Source organism: Camelus bactrianus, chromosome 32, assembly GCF_048773025.1.
Source record: "Camelus bactrianus isolate YW-2024 breed Bactrian camel chromosome 32, ASM4877302v1, whole genome shotgun sequence".
NCBI lineage: Eukaryota > Metazoa > Chordata > Mammalia > Artiodactyla > Camelidae > Camelus > Camelus bactrianus.
In genome coordinates this window covers 21,041,153-21,059,340 of record NC_133570.1, presented here as the reverse complement: position 1 = coordinate 21,059,340, position 18,188 = coordinate 21,041,153, and the positions used below count along the sequence as shown (strand labels likewise).

At 45.5% G+C, this 18,188-nt stretch overlaps 1 protein-coding gene across 1 annotated transcript in view; it reads right to left on the bottom strand.

The window, feature by feature from the left end:
• Positions 1-18,188, bottom strand: part of SLC5A1 (solute carrier family 5 member 1) — a 45,946-nt gene that overhangs the window by 3,457 nt on the left and 24,301 nt on the right. The window contains exons 6-13 of the mRNA XM_010947923.3: positions 12,996-13,101; positions 11,809-11,889; positions 11,094-11,314; positions 10,713-10,848; positions 9,217-9,324; positions 5,386-5,536; positions 3,118-3,286; positions 940-1,155 (exon numbers count right to left, since the gene is read on the bottom strand). Of these exons, the coding sequence (XP_010946225.1) occupies positions 940-1,155; positions 3,118-3,286; positions 5,386-5,536; positions 9,217-9,324; positions 10,713-10,848; positions 11,094-11,314; positions 11,809-11,889; positions 12,996-13,101 (1,188 nt within the window). The remainder of the gene's footprint in view (positions 1-939; positions 1,156-3,117; positions 3,287-5,385; positions 5,537-9,216; positions 9,325-10,712; positions 10,849-11,093; positions 11,315-11,808; positions 11,890-12,995; positions 13,102-18,188) is intronic.

The window sequence follows — 18,188 nt, the reverse complement described above, 5'->3', positions numbered from 1 at the left end:
ATTTGGCCAATAACCATGATAGTGGTTCTGCTGCTATGAAAACAGTCTTTCTTTGACATAAATGTTGGTCACAGCTTTGAAAATTTGGCAGTGAGGTTGAAGGTCTCTTAGGGATTCCATAATTCCCTATAGTTGTGTATGCATGAGAATGGGGTCAACAAAACCCTTTCTCCTTCTCTATAAATGTAATTTTGGGTTCACTCTTTAGCTCTGTTCTTTGGAAACCTGGAAAGAGTAGGATGTCAGCTGTATTGGGTTACCAGACTATACTGCTTATGGTAAAAGTAACCCATAATTGGTATCTTCATCTGCATTGGGAGGGCTGTGAACATATCCTAAACCAAGGGCAACCTCTAGAGCTAAAGAAGAGTACTTGCCACTTTTGAAGTTGTGAATCAATTGGACTTTGATATCGTTTGAAATTTCTTAAATTCTATAGTCAACTGTTTGGAGGTTTAATTGGAAAAAAATAAAATAAAGGGTAAGTTGTACTTCAGATTCCCCTGCGCATGGTGATTTTTATAACCAGGTATGTTCCTTGCTGGGATCCCTGGAAGCTATGACCAGGAGACCATTACAAGAAATATACATTTCTATCTGGGACATGAGCACCCAAATCAGGGTGGCCCCTGTGCCTGCCCATTGATCTCACTCCCTTGCACCTGAGCTGTCCCCTGGGGAGCAGGATCCAGAGAGAAAAGCCCCTGGACTGAAATGTCGCCTGGCGCAAGGACTCCTGCTGAAGACACAATCTTGATATTGCTCTGCTGGCAAACCGTGTTTTCTGCCCCGTATCCTTCTACATGAGACCAATGGCAAGGATGACCTATTTTAGTCGGGTGAGTATGAGATGTCTGATTGAGGCAAGGGCAACCCAGATGGGTGTTGCAGCATGCACATGAAACCAGGCCAGAACAGGTCTCCCAAATGGATACTCACATGCACATCTGGAATGGGCTTGGTGAAAAGGGAGACAGCCAGGATGATGATGATCGAAATGACAAAGAGGATGATGGCAAAGTACAAGTAGTGCACACCACAGATAATCTTGGGACAGTTGCTGGGCTCCATGCAGCTCCCCGTTCCATAGGCAAACTCGGTTATCATACGGGACACCCCAATCAAAAATCCTATGATCAGTCCCCAGAAGGCTCCCTGTGAAAGAAAACCCTTGGGTTAACAAACACTGAATACAGAAAAGGGCGGTGCCTTTGTTGGGGGAGAGAGGTGAAAGAACAATCGTGAGAGAAGCGACAGCTCCGGGATCTGAAACAGGACCGCTGGAGTTCAGGATCGGGCTAGGAGTGTTACACCAGGCTGTCGGGGGTGTGTTTACCATGTTGCACTCCCTTTGTGTTGCTGATGCCTAGCCCCATGCTGGCATCTGGAAGTATCTGCCAGGTGAATAAATGAATAAGGAAAAACAAAGAGGTGTTCCCCATTTGTCCCCTATACATTTATTCGGTCAAAAAATTACTTCTTGACTTTAGTTTGTCTGAATAGTATGGATAAAACTTGCTTAGATTTTCCTTCTCTTTTGGCAATTCCTTTAGTTTTTATTCTCAAGAGGCTCTTGAAAAGTCTGGCATCCTGTGACATTTTCCTCAAGATCTGGAGTCACCCCTCAGCAAACAGAGTCCCGAGAATCACTTTGCAGTCTCCCCATGCTACGATTCAGAGACCTAGGCCAGGGCTTCTCACCCTCAGCACTGTGACATTCGGGCTAGATAATTTTTTGTTGGGGGTAGGAGGCAGGGGGCTGTATGGTGCATTGTAGAATGTTTAGCAGCCTCCCTGGCTTCCACCCATTAAATACCAGTAGCATTCCCCAAATCATAACAATCAAAAATGTTCCCAGACATTGCCAGATGTCCCCTGGAAGGGCACAATCACCCCGAGTTGAGAACCATGATGATCTATCCCAATTCTTAGCCTTACTGTTTGAAAGCCCTGGTCCATTTGCTGAATTGAGTTGGCCTGCGGCCCACTGCAATACCCAGCTGGGCTTCTAGCCACACTTTCCTAATTTGCATTTCAGAAATCTCCCAGTGAACCAGCTCCTGCCAATCTCTACTGAAACGTATCCCATGAACCTGTGCCCATTTCTCTAAGCTGCTGAGATCACTTGCAGTTTTATTTCTGGTTCCCAAGGCCACTCATCTGTGCACCCAGTTTTGTGTCACAGCATATCTGGACTATGTTCCTAATGGCAAAGAGCAAATGAAGAAGGGCATGTGTTGGGACTTATGTACCTCAAAGCTGGGTCACTCCAGTGAGGTGTTTCCCTGATATATATCTGTCTCTGTCCTGTTGGAAGAAAGGGGGTGTCTAACCAAAACTATGTCACTATTTATATTGTTTCAGACAGTCAGCTACATAGTTAACACCCCCACTTCTTCCCAACCCTCCCCAGGCATGGAGATGGTTGGATACAGAGATGACTGAGCAACATCCAGTCAGAAGCCATATCCAAAGATATCACAGTGCTTCAAAATCTTCAACAGTGTCCCACTGATGACCTAAATTCTTTAGCCTGGCTTTCAAAAGGGCCATGCCTAGTACAAACTTAACCTGCTTTTCCAGCTGAGTCTTCCATTATACACACACACACACACACACACACACACACACAAACACAAACTCTCTCAGCAGGTGAGATTCCTGACAGGCCCTCACCCACATCCCTATCCTGCTAGGGTACCACAGCTTGGCCCTTCTCTGGGCCCTGAAAAGTACTGGCTAGAAAGTCAAGATCACTGCAGAACCAAGGAGGTAGCCTATGCTAGGACTTCCTCTGGAGTTGCCACCCAGGGGCTACAAACTTCCCGGGGAGTGCGATGCAGTTGGGTCAAATCACCAAGATTTAATGAAAAATGGTCACCGTTAGTTGGGAATTAGTTTGAAACCTGCAACAAGGAGAAGACGGAAGTCTGAGAGAATGTGAACCCAGGAGAGTCCCATGGTCCCTGGAGGCTTTTCCATATAAACCCTTAGTAGCACATTCATTCCTGCTTAAGATCTCTGGGAAGCAGAATCCCTCCCACACAGAATATGCAAATTCAGAAGGGAATTTCTATGCCAGAATGACTTTGCTGGACATGCACGTATGATACCTACCTGCTCATTGACTCTCTTGCAGAAAATAGCAAGCAGGAAGACAGCCGCAATGGGTGGTCCCAAGTAACTGGTGATGGACTGGATGTAGTCGAAGAGCTGCCCACTTTGTGCTGACTGCACAATGGGCACCCAGGCGATGCTGATGCCAATCAGCACCAGGATGAACAACCTGAAATCAAAGCCCCCACAACAGGTTCAACAAATGGCCTGACATGAATAAATACATATCACTATGAATTATACAGATATATATAACTAGCAAGCATACATGCACACATAAACATCGAGAGAGAGAGAGAGAAAGTTTTACATGACCACAGCAAGGAAAAATAATTAGCAAATTCATCCTTGAGGGTCTTTTCTTCTATATTCTGCCCCTTCAGGAAAATCATCCATGCCCACAAGTAAATGAAATGCACTTGATATTCAACAGTAACCTCAATCTAGTCCCCACCAGGAGAGAATCCCACTTTGAAAGGCAATAGAGTATAGGAACAAGGGTATGGACTTTGCAGCCAACGGACCTGGATTCAAGTTCTTATTCCCTCTGTGTGACAGAGGACACCTTGCTTAACCTCTATGAGTTTCAATTTCTCCATCTGTACACTGGGAATAATATGACCAACCTTACAAGGCTGGAATAAGGGTTAGCTGTAGTAAAACACTTGGCAAATAGTAGGCACTCAATAAATAGTAAGGACCATAATTTTTATTTTCTCCTCCCTTTCCTTCTTCTCTGTCTTCATAATAAAGTTAAAAACACAAGCTAAGAAGAGTTTACAAAGGAACCATCTAGATAGAGTGGGACACTACCAGGTATTTCCAGCTCTCCTCCTTTTTGAGTTTCACTTCAAGTCCTGAAAAGACTGGAGGGCTCCTTACAACCTCCTGATTCAACTGGAAAAAAAGGCTGTGATTCCCTTGCCTCCCTTACTTGAATGTAAGGCCAGAGTTTTAAACTAACCTTTGCAAAGCAGTGTTTTTGCTCACATATTTCTCCCTCTAAAATGCTTTCCCACTGCTTCTCATTTGTCCAGGTCCCATCCACCATTTTGGACGCAGGTCAGGGCCACCCCTACCAGGAGCCTTCCCCAACTACTGCATGGCACACTCATCTCTCCTGCCTCTGAGACTGTGACTGCACTTACAGGTCCCACAGCAAACTTTGGAACTGTTTCATGTAACTGTAAGCTCATCTAGAACAGGGACAAACCCCGGGGCAGCAGGCACTGGGCACACAAAAAATGTGAGGCCCAATATAATCTCAGGGCCAAGAGGTCCAGCCCTGAGAAAGCAAATGGTTTTCTTCCTGAGTTGCATCTTGAGCCTTATAAATAGCAGAAAACTCCAGTAAACTTCTTTCTAAGGAAAATCCAGTCAGGGAAATGGTGCTGCTTCCTGCGAAGCAGAGTGGTAGACCCTGATCCTGTCAGACCTCCCCTGGGTGCCAGGTGTCTTGTCACCTGAGTAGCCTATTTTCCTTTCCTTCCTTTGCCCTAATCTTGCTCGTGAGACTTACGAGGTGGAAGCCCATACCCCTCCTGCACTCACTGGGAACCTTACCCTTGACTGACATCCCAGGGACTTTTCCCCTACCCTGAGGAGGTGGCCTGCCTTAGCCCCATGGAGAGACACAGCAGAGCTTCTAGCCCTCTGTCCCGGGCATCTGCTCCGTGGATAATCACAATAATGGGCACCTCTGACCCATGTATCAGTGTTTCCTGCCTTCAGTATCCTGTTCTGCCTATTAGCCCATTTGACAATAACAAATGTGCACACAGCCTGGTGTTTTAGACTTCACAAAGCATGTTCACAAGCACAGTATCACCTGACCCTCACAATGGTCCTGCCAAGGGTCAAGGCATCAGAGGCATGTGGGCCTAAAAGGTGTCCAGTGAGAAGAGCTGCTATAGGCAGGGCTGAGGAAGACAGCGTGGGACAGTATAAAAAGCCTCAGACAAGGACTCAGTTGGCTGTGGGTTCCAGTCCTGGCTCTGCTGCTGTCCAGGCTTCCTGGATTTAGGCAGGATGAGCCTCATTTTGTTCACTGATAAACTGAGGGTTAGATTAAATGATCTCTGATGTCATTTCACACTCCAGAAGGGCATTGTTTGCTGCTCTCCAGTTTAAATGCCACAGAAAATAAATATAACTAGCCTCAGAGGTTGTTCCCAATCTACCCAGGCATCTATCAGTCTTCCCCAGCTTGAGGGAAACTCTCTGATCATTCAGGCCTTCATGTAGCACAGCAGGGGGAGCTGCATTTACCTTCCTGCAATCATGAGCTCTTTCTCAGACGCTCTCTTCCGGACCTTTGTGTAGATGTCCATGGTGAAGAGGGTGCTGGCACTGTTGAAGATGGAGGTCAGGGAGCTCATCAGAGAGGCCAACATGACCGACAGCATCAGGCCTCGCAGTCCTGGAAGAGAAGGAGGTTCTGAGTGGCACACACAGCACCTCGGCTCTTTTGTGCTCAGTGTGATGACTCAAGGCTTTTTGCCTCCTAAAACCACACCATGTTCTCTGACTTATCTCCCCAGACAGATCAGAAGTTTTAAGGAATAGACTGTGGCTTTAAATTATATTGTGTTAAGTCCATAGCAGTCAACAAAGAGCTAGGGACAATGCATACATGAGGTAAATGCATTGCAACTGGATGATGATGGTGGTGATGGTGGAGATGGTGCTGATGGTGTGTGTGTGTGTCCATCCAAGAGGACTTTTATAAGCTCTCTTACCCGAAAGATTCATGATATATAAGAAATACTTAAACTAAGATTCAAAAAATGAGGTTCTCAAGAAAGTAAAAAGATAGCCCATAGAATGGGAGAAAATATTTACATATATCTAATAAGGGTCTATTATATGGAACATATAAAGAATTCTAACAACTCAATAATAAAAAGACAACCCAATTTAAAATGGGCAAACGATCTAAATGGACACTTCTCCAAAGAAGATAAAGTGGCTAATAATCACATGAAAAGCTGCTCAACATCAGGGAAATTCAAATCAAAACCACAATAAGATACTATTTATAGCCCCCTAGGGAGACTATAATTTTTAAAAAGACAGATAATAACAAGTACGGGTAGTAATGTGGAGAAACAGGAACTCTCATACATTGCTGGCAGTGACATACAATGGTATAGTCACTGTGGTAAATAGTTACTTAAACAGTTAAACAAAGAGTTAACATATGACCCATCAATTCCACTCCTAGGCACCTACCCAAGAGAAACAAAAACCACATGTCCATACCAAAACTTGTACCTGGATGTTCATAGCAGTATTATTTATAATAGCCAAAAAGTGGAAACAATGCAGTGTCCATCAACTGATAAATGGATAAGCAAAATGTGGTATATCCATCCAATGAAATATTATTGTAAAAAGGAATTAAATACTAATTCATGCCTACAACATGGATGAACCTTGAAAACATTATGCTAAGTGAAAGAAGCCAGAAACAAAAAGACAAACACTGTATGATCCCATTTATATGAAATGTCCAGGGTAAGCAAATCCATAGAGACAAAAAGTGGATTAGTGGTTGGTTGCCTAGGGCTGGGGGTGGTTAGGATGAAATATGGAGTGATTGCTAATAGGTCCAGGATTTCTCTGGGGGGTGATAAAAATTTTCTAAAATTGATTGTGGTGAGGCTTCACAACCCTGTGAATATACTAACCAAGGAGAGCACAAGGTTGTCCCTACTGAGGCTAGAAGGCCAGGCCACACTGAAGGCCCACCTACCAACTGAGAGTACAGTCCCAGAAGCAGAAGTAACATTAGGGGTCACCTAAGGTCTACCATCCATCTGATACATGAATCCCTTCCACATTTCTTCTGCCTAAATCCTCCGGCAACAGGAATCTGCTCCCTTTTGGACAGTCCCGACTAGGCAGACATCTGCCTCTTGACAGCCTCAGACACCGTCCTTATACTACCCAACGGAAGTGGTCTTACCACTTTACCACCCTTCACATACTCAAAGACAACTCGCATTCTCTTGAATTCCCTTTTCTTCAAGCTAAACATCTTCAGTTTCTTGTAATATTCCTGTGTAATAGAACTTGACATGTATCTCTGTTTAACTTCAGCTTATTAGATTTGAGTCAATATTCCTGCTTCTTGAAATCTCTTTGGAACATATCATTCCCCTGGGTGTTGTTATCTGTAAATAATTTTATAGTTTCATTTTCATTTACAGCCTCACAAGAAGAAAAGTAAAGGTTGCCTATTCAAATTATTTTGTCATTTGTTGGGAAGTATTTTCTGATGGTTCTTCTTGAGTGTGTATCACGCAGACCACACATAATTGGAGATATAGAAGGAATTATAAAGGTCATCTTTATATTTCTCACCTCTCATTTTTCAGTGAATAAAACAAAGGTCTATTTCAAGCAGCCCTAGTTCTGCCATTCACTCGGGGTTACTTCACCAGTTAATTGCTAAGCTGGGATGGATTTCTCCCTTCTGCACGACACCCTTATAAAACTCACATTCCTTCACTCACTCAACAAATATTTGTTGAACATAATTTTACAGGGGTCTAGGCAAGAAATAGTGGTATATCAGAGTGGCGTGATGGAGGTAACAAGAGAAGGAGGTAGACAAATATAAGAGATATTTAAGAGGTAAAATGGACAAAATTGGGTGATGGATTAGTGGGGGAATATTTACTGGTTGAGTGAAGGAGACTGAATCAAAAAGAAACAGCTGGAAAGGATGGGGGAGAAGACAAACAGGAGAGGATAGTGTTATGGAATCCAAGAGAAGGGAATAACTCAAGAAAGATGAGTGATCAATAATGCTAAGCGCTACTGAGGGATGAATGGAAAATATCCATTTGATCTAACACGGGGAGGTCATAGGGGAATTTGGTGTTTACAGAAGCCAGATTCCAGCCGGAAGTGAGGAATGGCAATGGTACACGTAAACACAGCACTTCATTGTCCTATGTGCCACGCTGCTTTCTGTCATGCACAAGCCACTCCAGCACAGTGTTCAGAGCTACAATCCTCACCCAGGGTCTGCCAGTCTAAGGAAATAGCATAAACACCCCTACAGAGGCCAGTGTAATCTCAGCCAGAACTCTAACAGAGCCATTTGATTCTTGCTAATTGCAACCTCAATTAATGAGCAGCCCAGCTCAGGGGAATAGTTAACCATTACTCCCATTTTTATAGAGGTTGAATGCAAAGGGTTTGCCCAAGGTCAAATATCCAGTCTGTTGTTTTAAAAAAGAAAATTCCAAATTCCTCAATTTCAGCCTTGAGCAGGAGTGAACCATGCCAGACACTGAGTTCCTGCATGGCCCTGGAAAAGTCACTTTCTCTCCATAGGCCTCAGTTTCCCCAACTGTAAAATGAGCAGATTTGACTAGATGATCTCCATGTTTTCTTTCAGTAATAAAATTTTATGTTTATTCTAAATTTTCCTGATCAATACCTTTGAATTTTTGGTCTCCTGAGACCCCCCTAACCTAACAAGATTTGCATCCCTTGAGCCAGAATTGGATTTTTCTTCAACATGAAAATGAAAGGTAACCCCACAGGTCTACTCCAAAACTCTAACTATTCTGGACTTTATTCACTCTCCTAGGATAACTCACTCTCTGTAGTGAGAAGACCCCTGCATCCCATCTACTTACTGCCTTGAACCTCCTCATTCTAGAGCTAAAATCACTCTTTGCTTTTCTCTCCACGTTCTTCCTTGAAACAGCTTAGAAGTCAATTCATTCTCCAGGTAAAACACCACTTAGTTCAAACCTTCATGTTAATGTCTGTTGACCTTCAAAAAGCCTTCTGAATGAGCATGGAAAAGTTGTGGTTTTCCCCAACACATTTTCAGATCATCTCTTTTCCAAGCCTGACAGATGGGCGAGTACCACGACTCATAGAGCCCAACCAAGCCAGATGTCCTCTTTCCACTAAGGGAGGACATGTTCAAAAACTGAGGATACCTGGAATGAGGCTTTCCCTACCAGCTCCCAGGCTCAGAAACGGCTTTGCCCCAGAAGGCCCACAGACATCTGTGCAGAGTCCAAGCCAAATCAGTCTCCCAAGAAAGACTCCACCAGAAAGGACAACTCTCACCATTGGGCATGAGCTCCACCACCAAGGTCGGGTAGGCGATATTCGTACAGCCAACCTTGGTGCCGCAATATTTCTCACATTCTGAGGGGACGGTGCAGGCAACTTTTTCTGGAAAGGGATGAAGAGTCATGTCAACATCAGGAAAATACTTCTAAGTTTCACCTTCTCACAATAAGGCTTCAAACAGGACATTCCTGAGCATGGCCCTGCCATGGTTCCACAAAGAGTGGAGCTCCTGCAGAGCAAATCTATGCCACCCCCACCCCGCCCCCCCTGCCTGGCCTGACCATCCCAAGCTCTGACTGGGGAGGAAAGACAGTTCCTGGGCAGAGGAGGGAGAAGCAAAGAAATGCTCAGGGTAGGAAAGGAGAGGGCATGGTCTTTAGACTTTAGCTAAAGTCTGCAGCTCAGCAGTAACTATTTTCTTGTTTCTCCTGAAGATCACAGTGACTTGTGGTTGCTAATTTTGGGGTTTTGTTTTAAGCAGCTCTTGCAAGGAGGGTTGAATGCTCAGACCACAGAGGAATTCCCCAGTAGGAGGGCTGTGGGGCAGTACTTCCAAGATGTGGAAAATCTGGCGTAGAGATAGAAAGGCAGTAGCCTGGGAGGGGAGGGGGACATGATCTAGAAACTTGGTGATAATTCTAGAAACTTCTATAGACTTCAGACCTACAAGCATTTATTAGGTACCTACTGTAGGTATATCATTTAGCGCTGCCCCAAACAGCATCGATTCATCACGGCACCATCTCAAATATGTACATGTGTGTTACATCCATCATAATTTAAACTATTCAGTTACATATATTTTTCTCATGACAGGTGAGCCAGTATAGGAGCATGAAGCCAGTGACAAGTGCCCCCACACTGTCTTGTCTTCGTTTGAAAGGCGCTCACCAAACTTGCACTCTGTCGTGCTCTCTTTTTCACCATTACTTTATATTCCAGAAAATAGTTTTGATCTATGATGGCTGATCAAAACACCACATGCAAATGGCCATGCAGGAGAGGCCATAAAAGGGCCAAGGAAGAACCTATCACCCTGGGTAGCAAAGTGCAAGGCTCAGGGCCCCTTCAAAGAAATGCTCCAGGAAACAGAGCTCTGAGCAGCAGGCAGTTAGAGACTGGCTGGGGTCCTTTGACATTAAAGGCATCATACACACTACCATAGCCTGGTTGGGGAGGGCAGGGGACAGAGCAAAAAGTGAGCAAGAATTAGCTGGAAGAAGCTATAGCTGGAGGCATGTCAAGACTTCAGAGAATTTGCAAAAGGGGAAAAGTAAGTGCCAATGTAAGGAATTAGGGAAGACAACTCCACAGGTTCTATGACCACTAGTTGCTCACTGTCTGGGTCAGGGGGACAATAATTCTTGGTAATCATGACAAAAAAAAAGGAAGAAGGCAGGGAAAATGGAGCGGAGAACAATAGGGCTTTAGAAATGACTTGGAGCCAGGAAAATGGGAGAAAAGCTGGCGAGTACAGGAGAAGCCATCACCTGTGTACAGGATGCGGCTGATCATCCCCGGCATCACCATGAGGAACATGGGCAGCAGCTTCAGGTACCCACACATGATGCAGCCGGCCTTCACGTGTGACATGCTTTTGGCTGAGAGGCAGCGCTGCACAATGACCTGCCAGGGAAAGCCCAGTGAGGGAGGGGTGTGGGCCAGAGACCCCACAATACACTCTGACCACCCCAGCTTCCCCCACCATCCTGAGTCTCTGGCCTGACACTCCCACGTCACCGAGGCTGGGCAACCCTCAGACCACCCGAGTCCTGCCCTACCTTTCCCAACCCCACAAGCCACAGACAGACAGGAGTCTCTATGGCCCCCAGAAGAAGACCCTCTCTTTGCCACACATCCAGCCTGGGTACCTGATCTGTGCACCAGTACCACAGGGCAAGGATGGACAGTCCAAAGATGAGCCCGGGCCATGGCAGGTCTCCCTTGAGCGGATCCCGGAAGATGTGGAAGGAGTCGGCCCTCGGGGTGTAACACTCTTCCTTGATGGTGATGTTTCCATCGGAAACCACAGTTGGAGTGGCATTCATGTATTTTTTCACGAAGGCATCATACCCTCCCACTTCGTGAAAAGCTGGAAAACATCAGTAACAAAACTCAACATCGTGAAACTCACAACTCTTCATAGCAGTTTCTTCCCATGAATGCCTGAGAAACCTACAGCCAGAACCCTCACTATGGGGGCAAGTCACTGTTCCATTCTGGGCCTCAGTTTTCTCATCCACAGAATGGGATTTGGGGGGGGGGGGGTCCAGTTTCTCTGTGGAGAGAAGACTATGACATCAGAGGCCCACATTGGGGCCCACTGGCCCAGACTCCCTAGCAAGAGCAGCAAGGAATCAGGTATTGCCTAGGCTGGGCCCAGCCTAAGACCGCAGGGTGGGGAAGGTGCTCCTTGCACACCCACAGTCAGGGCCAGTCCAGGCCAGACCACTCCCAGGGGTAGGACAGAGCACATCCAGCTCACTGCCTGGGTCAGTGGCAGGCAGGGAGGCTGGACTCGCTTTTCTCTCCCTGGGCCTCTACCTGTGCCTCCCCGCCTCCTCAGCTGGCCCCAGCCCCACTTACCAAAGCCAGTCAGGATTAAAGACCCCACCAGCATGATCACCGTCTGCAAGGTGTCCGTGTAAATCACAGCCGCGAGGCCCCCTAAGCAGGCAAAGGAGACAGTGCATTTGACCTCAGGTAGAAGGGAAATCTTGTCAGCCTGCCTCCTTCCCCCATCCCACCCCTCTCCCTCTGCACACCTTCTGAGCACGCCCCTCAGTCACCTGCCTGCCTTCCCTTCCTTCCCTCCCTTTCTTGTCCTGCTGCAGCAGCCTGCCACCCAGCATGTTCCAGCCTCTCCATTCTTCACAGGAATGCTGGGAAGGCCTTGGGGAAAGGAGAATGTTTCTCCCTGTTTGAGGAGGAAGAGCTTGATGTGACGGTTTCAAGCTCACAGGAGATGGCTCAGGAGTCGGCCAAGGTAAATGAAGGCCGGGAAGAGCAAAGAGCTGACATTTCTACAAGAAGGGACATTACCAAATCAACCCATTTCAAAGGGCTACTTGCATGTCCACTCTCTCCTTCCTCAGACCATCTGTGTAACTTCTTGTCCCCAAAGATATGGGGCTCCAGCTCAGCAATAAGTTCTGTCCTGACCCTGGTCCCCCAGTGATAGAGTAACACCTCTGCAAAGGCAACCCCAGTGGGTATTCGTGTCCCCAATTTCTCCACTCACCTCAAGTCTTCCTCTGAAATCTCTGTGTGCCACTCCCTCCCTTCCTCCCTACAGTGCCTCCCAGTCTCTGTCACTTCGAATCCAAGGCCTCTATCTGGCTTCTGAGACCCCTGCACTATGACCTCGTTTGAACTATCAGGTCTTACCACCCACACCCCCACCCACACCCCCACCACCCAGCCAAACACCTCTGCTTGTTTGCCCTGCCCCGCCCCCCCACCACACCCACCCCTGACTCAATTCCCTTGTTCCCACCCACCCCTGCACCTGGCACTGCCTCCCTGCTTCTCCCTACTCAGCCAAGTTCTCTCCACAACGTACAAGGCCAAGCCCTGCCCCACCTCCTGTAAGAAGCTGTCTTGACTATTCCAGCCAACGCTGGAGTTTTCTGGGGCCACCTGTAACTGTTTCCTAGAACATTTCCTGGGTGTATCTCTTCCTCCAGAGGAGAAGCTGCCTCCTGCTTCCTTTCATCCCTCGCAAGTGCCTAACCCCGAGCTGGGCTTAGGCTGAATCATCTGAGTGGACTCACCTGTGACTGTGTAAAGGCCAGTGATTAGCAGTAAGAGAAAGATGGCCAGGTACAGATCCAGGCCCAAGGCCAAGTTGATGAATATGGCCCCAGAGAAGATGTCTGCCTGGAGGGAGAGGAGAGGTGGGGCTGGGGTGAGAGAGGCCAGCAGGCTGCAGGGTGTGCCCTGGCTGAGGCACTTCAGCTGCAGGGACAGGGAGAACTTGGAGGGTTAGCAGAAGCCTACTACTGAGGAGTGTCAATGCCTGTGATTTCGGGGGCCCACGCCGCCTTGCCCTTTGGCTGAGATGCCACAATTAGAAGTTCATATTTTTATCCCCAGATGAGAATATGAAAAGACAAGCACTGTACAATTCCATGTGTATGTGGTTTCTAACATTAGAGACTGGAATGGTGGTTCCCAGGGTTTGGAGGAAGGGGACATTCGGGAGTTATAAATTGACAGGCATAACATTTCAGTTAAGTAAGATGAGTGAGCTCTAGGGAGCTGCCACTCAACATGGACCCAGACAACAACACGCACTGTGCACTTCACCCCCGTCCGAGGACAGACACCGTGCCTAGTGTTCTCACCACAATAAAATTAAAATAGAAAACAAAAGGATATGAACACCTGAGGGTCATACTCTATTCCTAAATTCCCCAACAAGCTTTATTCAAGATGATAATAGATATTCCATGGGGGTGAAAAAGAGAATGCTATAGTCAAATAGGTTTGTGAAATGCTGGATTAGACAAAGTAAAGGCAGTTTCTTTACCACACAACTTCTCTGAGCCTTTAAAATACTGTGACTCCCCAGAAGGAAAACATGGTAATGATCCTTCACAAACTGAACTACAGAACTCTGTTTGCCAAGGAACAACTATTAACTCCTCGAGTCCACTCTGTGGACTGCTGCTCTGAGATATTATCCTTCGTGTACACCCCAGTATAAAAGGTTTACCAGATCTGTTCCCAAAAGCAAGTTTTGAGTGTTGGGAGTCCATGAGAAGGAAACCCTACGCCCACCCCAGAGTGGAGAGAAGCTTTAGCAACATCATAATTTTACCTCCTCTGCCCAGATGGAATCCATCTTGACTCAGACACAACCAGAGCATTACCAAGAAACTCCTGGGTGGCTGGCTCGGTGGTAGGTGGTTTTATCTAGATTGTCTCATGTGACTTTAGGGATAATTGCTCCCTCTTCACCCCTGAATTCAAGGTTCTTCATGCAGTTCTTTTTTTTTTTTTTTAAGTCATACCATCTTTAATTAATTTATTTAGTTTTTACTGAAGTATAGCTGATTTACAATGTTGTGTTAGTTTCTGGTGTACAGCATAGTGATTCAGTTGTGTGTGTGTGTGTGTATTATTTCCCGTTTTTCTCCCTGTCTCATTTAGCCCCATAAAGAAACTTCCACCTGGCTGGATGGTATAATCGTTAATTTAAACCAACAGAGAACAGAGAACACTGGGGTCACCCAAAATGAATTTTCATGTCCACTCCAAAATACTGCCAGAAGGACAGCAATAAGAGATGATGGTGATGAATCTTTCGTTTTCAAACCTCTAGATGCATCAGAAACTCAACGTCCCCTAGATGCAATGCAGGCGCTGTTTCACTGCATCAAACTGAATACATTTCAAAGGGCTGCCCAGTCAGAGCCCAGGGAGGGGTGCCCCTGCATCTCCTCTCTATGCTTATCTTCCCCTCTGCACCTCCTTGCAGCTCCTCAGGGCCCTCCAGTGGTTCAGGTCCCACCGACTAAACTTCCTATTCCCTGCCTCTTGGTTGGCGGAGAGCTTGCCTCACACCAGCTCCAAGCTTATGTGCTAATGTGGGACCTCCTCCTCCTCCCCCAGGATGGGCCTCCTGAGGACCCAGTGCCTTCTCGCCCAGCAGATTCTCTAGCCCCAGGGGAACCTGATGTCATTTTTTTGGAGGAGAAAAAGAGGCAGATCCAGGAGGTAGCGAGAGAGATGGTGACTTAGAAAGAGATCTCCATCCTGAGGGCTGGTGGTGAGAGGACCTGGGTTTTAACCCCAGCGCTGCCACTGTAGGCCTGGGCAACCTTGGATAAAACATTTCGCCTCTCCATGTCTCAGTGTTTCGTCTTTTACGTGGGAAGCTCTGACTCCCAGGGCTTGTGATTCTCAGTGGCTGGAAGCGGGAAAGCCCTGCAGCCAAGGAAAGCATGCCCCTCCCAGGTCCAGGACCTGCTCCAAGTCGCTCTCTGCAGCTGCCAAAACTGAAGAGGAAGAAGAGGCCCCAGCTGCACATTAGCCTTGCTAAGGGTGAAATGGCCACTCCTGCCTGACTCTGCACTCTCACCACCTGGAATTATGATGAGCACTCATAAAGCGCTCCTCCCCTCCCATGCATCTGTATTGTCACTGTGGCTATTTCAGTTGAAGGGGTTCCATTCACTGGAATGCTGTTAAGTGCATGCACTTCAGATTCAGCAGATTAGCTAATAAGCATAAGTGAGCTATAAAAAGATTCCAAGGCTGCTACTGCTTTAAAAATGCCCTTGTTTGGCTTATTTTCCAGAGTAGTTAATTTGTAATGCTTTATGATAACGCACCACAGTAGACTATGATACTCTCTTACTGTCATTAGTCACAAATAAGTAACACACAGCTCCTAAGATAACACTATAAACAAAGACTATAAAGACTTCTGGGAAGTGTTAGACTAGCAGAAATCTTGTTCTTATAATGTGTACTCTATTTCCAGCTAACAGGGCAGATAAAGAATTCCAAGAAAAACTTCCTCATGAATTGAAGAAACCCAGGACAAATTCTCTCTCCCATGAGTCACTCTTAACTTCAGAGATTAATTCTTTCTGCCCTTAGAACCCTAAAAGCCAGCAGGTGTGCCGGGGGACAGCATAGCTAAGTTCATGTTAGCCCAGACACTCTGACATCCATCTTGGGGTCTCTTAGGGGCCCAAACTTTTCCCTTCTTCATTAGGGTATTTTTTTCCTTCCTATCTAGGGGATTGTACAGTTGGCCAAGGACTTTGAGATAAATGCATCATTATGATCCTCAAAACAAGGTAATGGGACACTACATTAGCTCCACTTTACTGATAAGAGAGAAAAAAGTCAATGACTTGCTTAAGGGCTAAAATCTAGCTTTCTGTCTCCAAATCCAATGACCTTCCACAACATTGAAAAGTAAGGGTCTTCCCTTCTGGAATATTTTCTGCAGAGCAAGGTCTTTTTTAATTTAAAAAAAAACTGTTTACTTACTAACTTTAAAATAAAATAATTACGTTGTATGATTTAAGACAAATAGCACAGGAAGTTACATACTGAAAAGTAAAAGTGGCCCCATTTCTATCATTAGGTCCAAAGATGACCTCTGTCGATAGCTTTTCATCCACCAGAGGATTTTTAGATGGCTGGCTTAAAATTGTATATCAACAGTTATATTCCATGGTCCCTAAAATATAATAATTATGAAAATGGAAATATGGGGAGATGTTTACAGTTTGATGCTAAGGGGGAGAATGACCACTAAATGGTTTACATATTCTGACTGCAACTCTGTAAAGGAAAGCACACAATATGGGCAAAGCCAAAATATGAAAATGCCTATAATAGAGTTACAGGGTTGTGGGTGCTCCTCCCCTCCAGATTTTCTTAAATGCCACTGTTAGATTTTCCTTACAATTTAAAAGGCAGGAGAAGCAGAAATTTTAAAACACAACATATTCTTTATGGATATATGGCTACACACACATTATGTAGTGAAAATGTTAAAACATAGACCAGAAAAATACACACCAAGTTCAAGGCAGGGTTTACCTTTCGAGAAGGAGGGAAACAGGGTCAAAAGGGCTTATTTTCCAGAGCAGCTAATTTTCCAGAAGCAGATAAGCCTTCAGTTATATCTGTTGTGTTTTATTTCTTTTTTTAAAAAAATGATAAATTGTTTAGAGCTATAGAATCAGGGTGGTGGTATTTGCTATATAATTCTTTGTACTTTATGTTTGAAGCATTTCATTACTTTTTTATTTATAAAAATCGGGGACTGGATAGGGAATATACCACGAGCTTCGATATAAAAGAACACTCCTCTAATCCTATGAGATCATTTGCTTCACAGTTTATCCCAGATTGCTCCTTCTGAAAACTATTCTTAGCCCTTAATAAAGAAGGGGAAAAAAATAAGCAAGGAAGGAAGGGAAGGAAACAAGGAAACAAGGAAGGAAGAAAGGAAGGAAGAAAGGAAGGAAGGAAGGAAGGAGGGAAGGAAGGGAGGGAGGGAGGGAAGGAATGAAGGAAAGAAGCAAGTGTCCCCAGTGCTGCTAAGCAAAACCAACTTGAAGTAAACTAGACAATTATGGTCCTCTAGACCAGGGATCAGCAAACTTTTTCTGTAAATGGTCAGTTCCTAAATGTTTTTGGCTTTGCAGGCCATACAGTCTCTGTCCAACTGGCTCAGCACTGCCTGCTGTTGAAGCATGAAAGCAGCCGTAGATGATACATCAACCAATGATGTGGCTGCGTTTCAAAAAAACTTTATTTACAAAAGCAAGAAGGTGGGGGGAGGGTATAGCTCAAGTGGTAGAGCGCATGTTGAGCATGCACAAGGTCCTGGGTTCAATCCCCACTACCTCCTCTAAAAATAAATAAATAAACCTAATCACCTCCTCCCACCAAAAACAAAAACAAGAAGTTGGATTTGACCCACTGTTTTGAAAGTCTGGCTGAACAAGCTCCATGGAACTCACAGGGAACAATAAAATACAGATGCAGTTGGAAAGCTTCTTAGAGTGGCTGAGTCTCTGACACGAGCCTTGGGCAGGTTGCTTAGTCTCAGCTCTGATGCTTTGAGGTCCTGTGATTTCATATTTGTGCACTTCCTGCCCATTCTGATCCTAGTTGTATTTGAGTGCCCAGTGATCCTGCATGGAAGTGAAGTTTGAGATGGAGAGCCCGTTGTTCAAATTTCTTTCATTTACGAAAGTGAGGGAACCAGCTGATGAGCACTCAAAACGTAAGCAAAAGCCAAAGCTCCTATTTTCATCCAAGGATCCAAAATGGACAGCAAAGCTGCTATAAAGGTTTATTACAGTTGTGACCTGTGATATCAATGCAGGAAATACAAACAAGGACATCTGGTAATCACAAGTAATTCATAAGATCTGAGGCTTTATCTAAAGTGATTGTGTACATTTGCATAAGACACATGATGCCAGGAA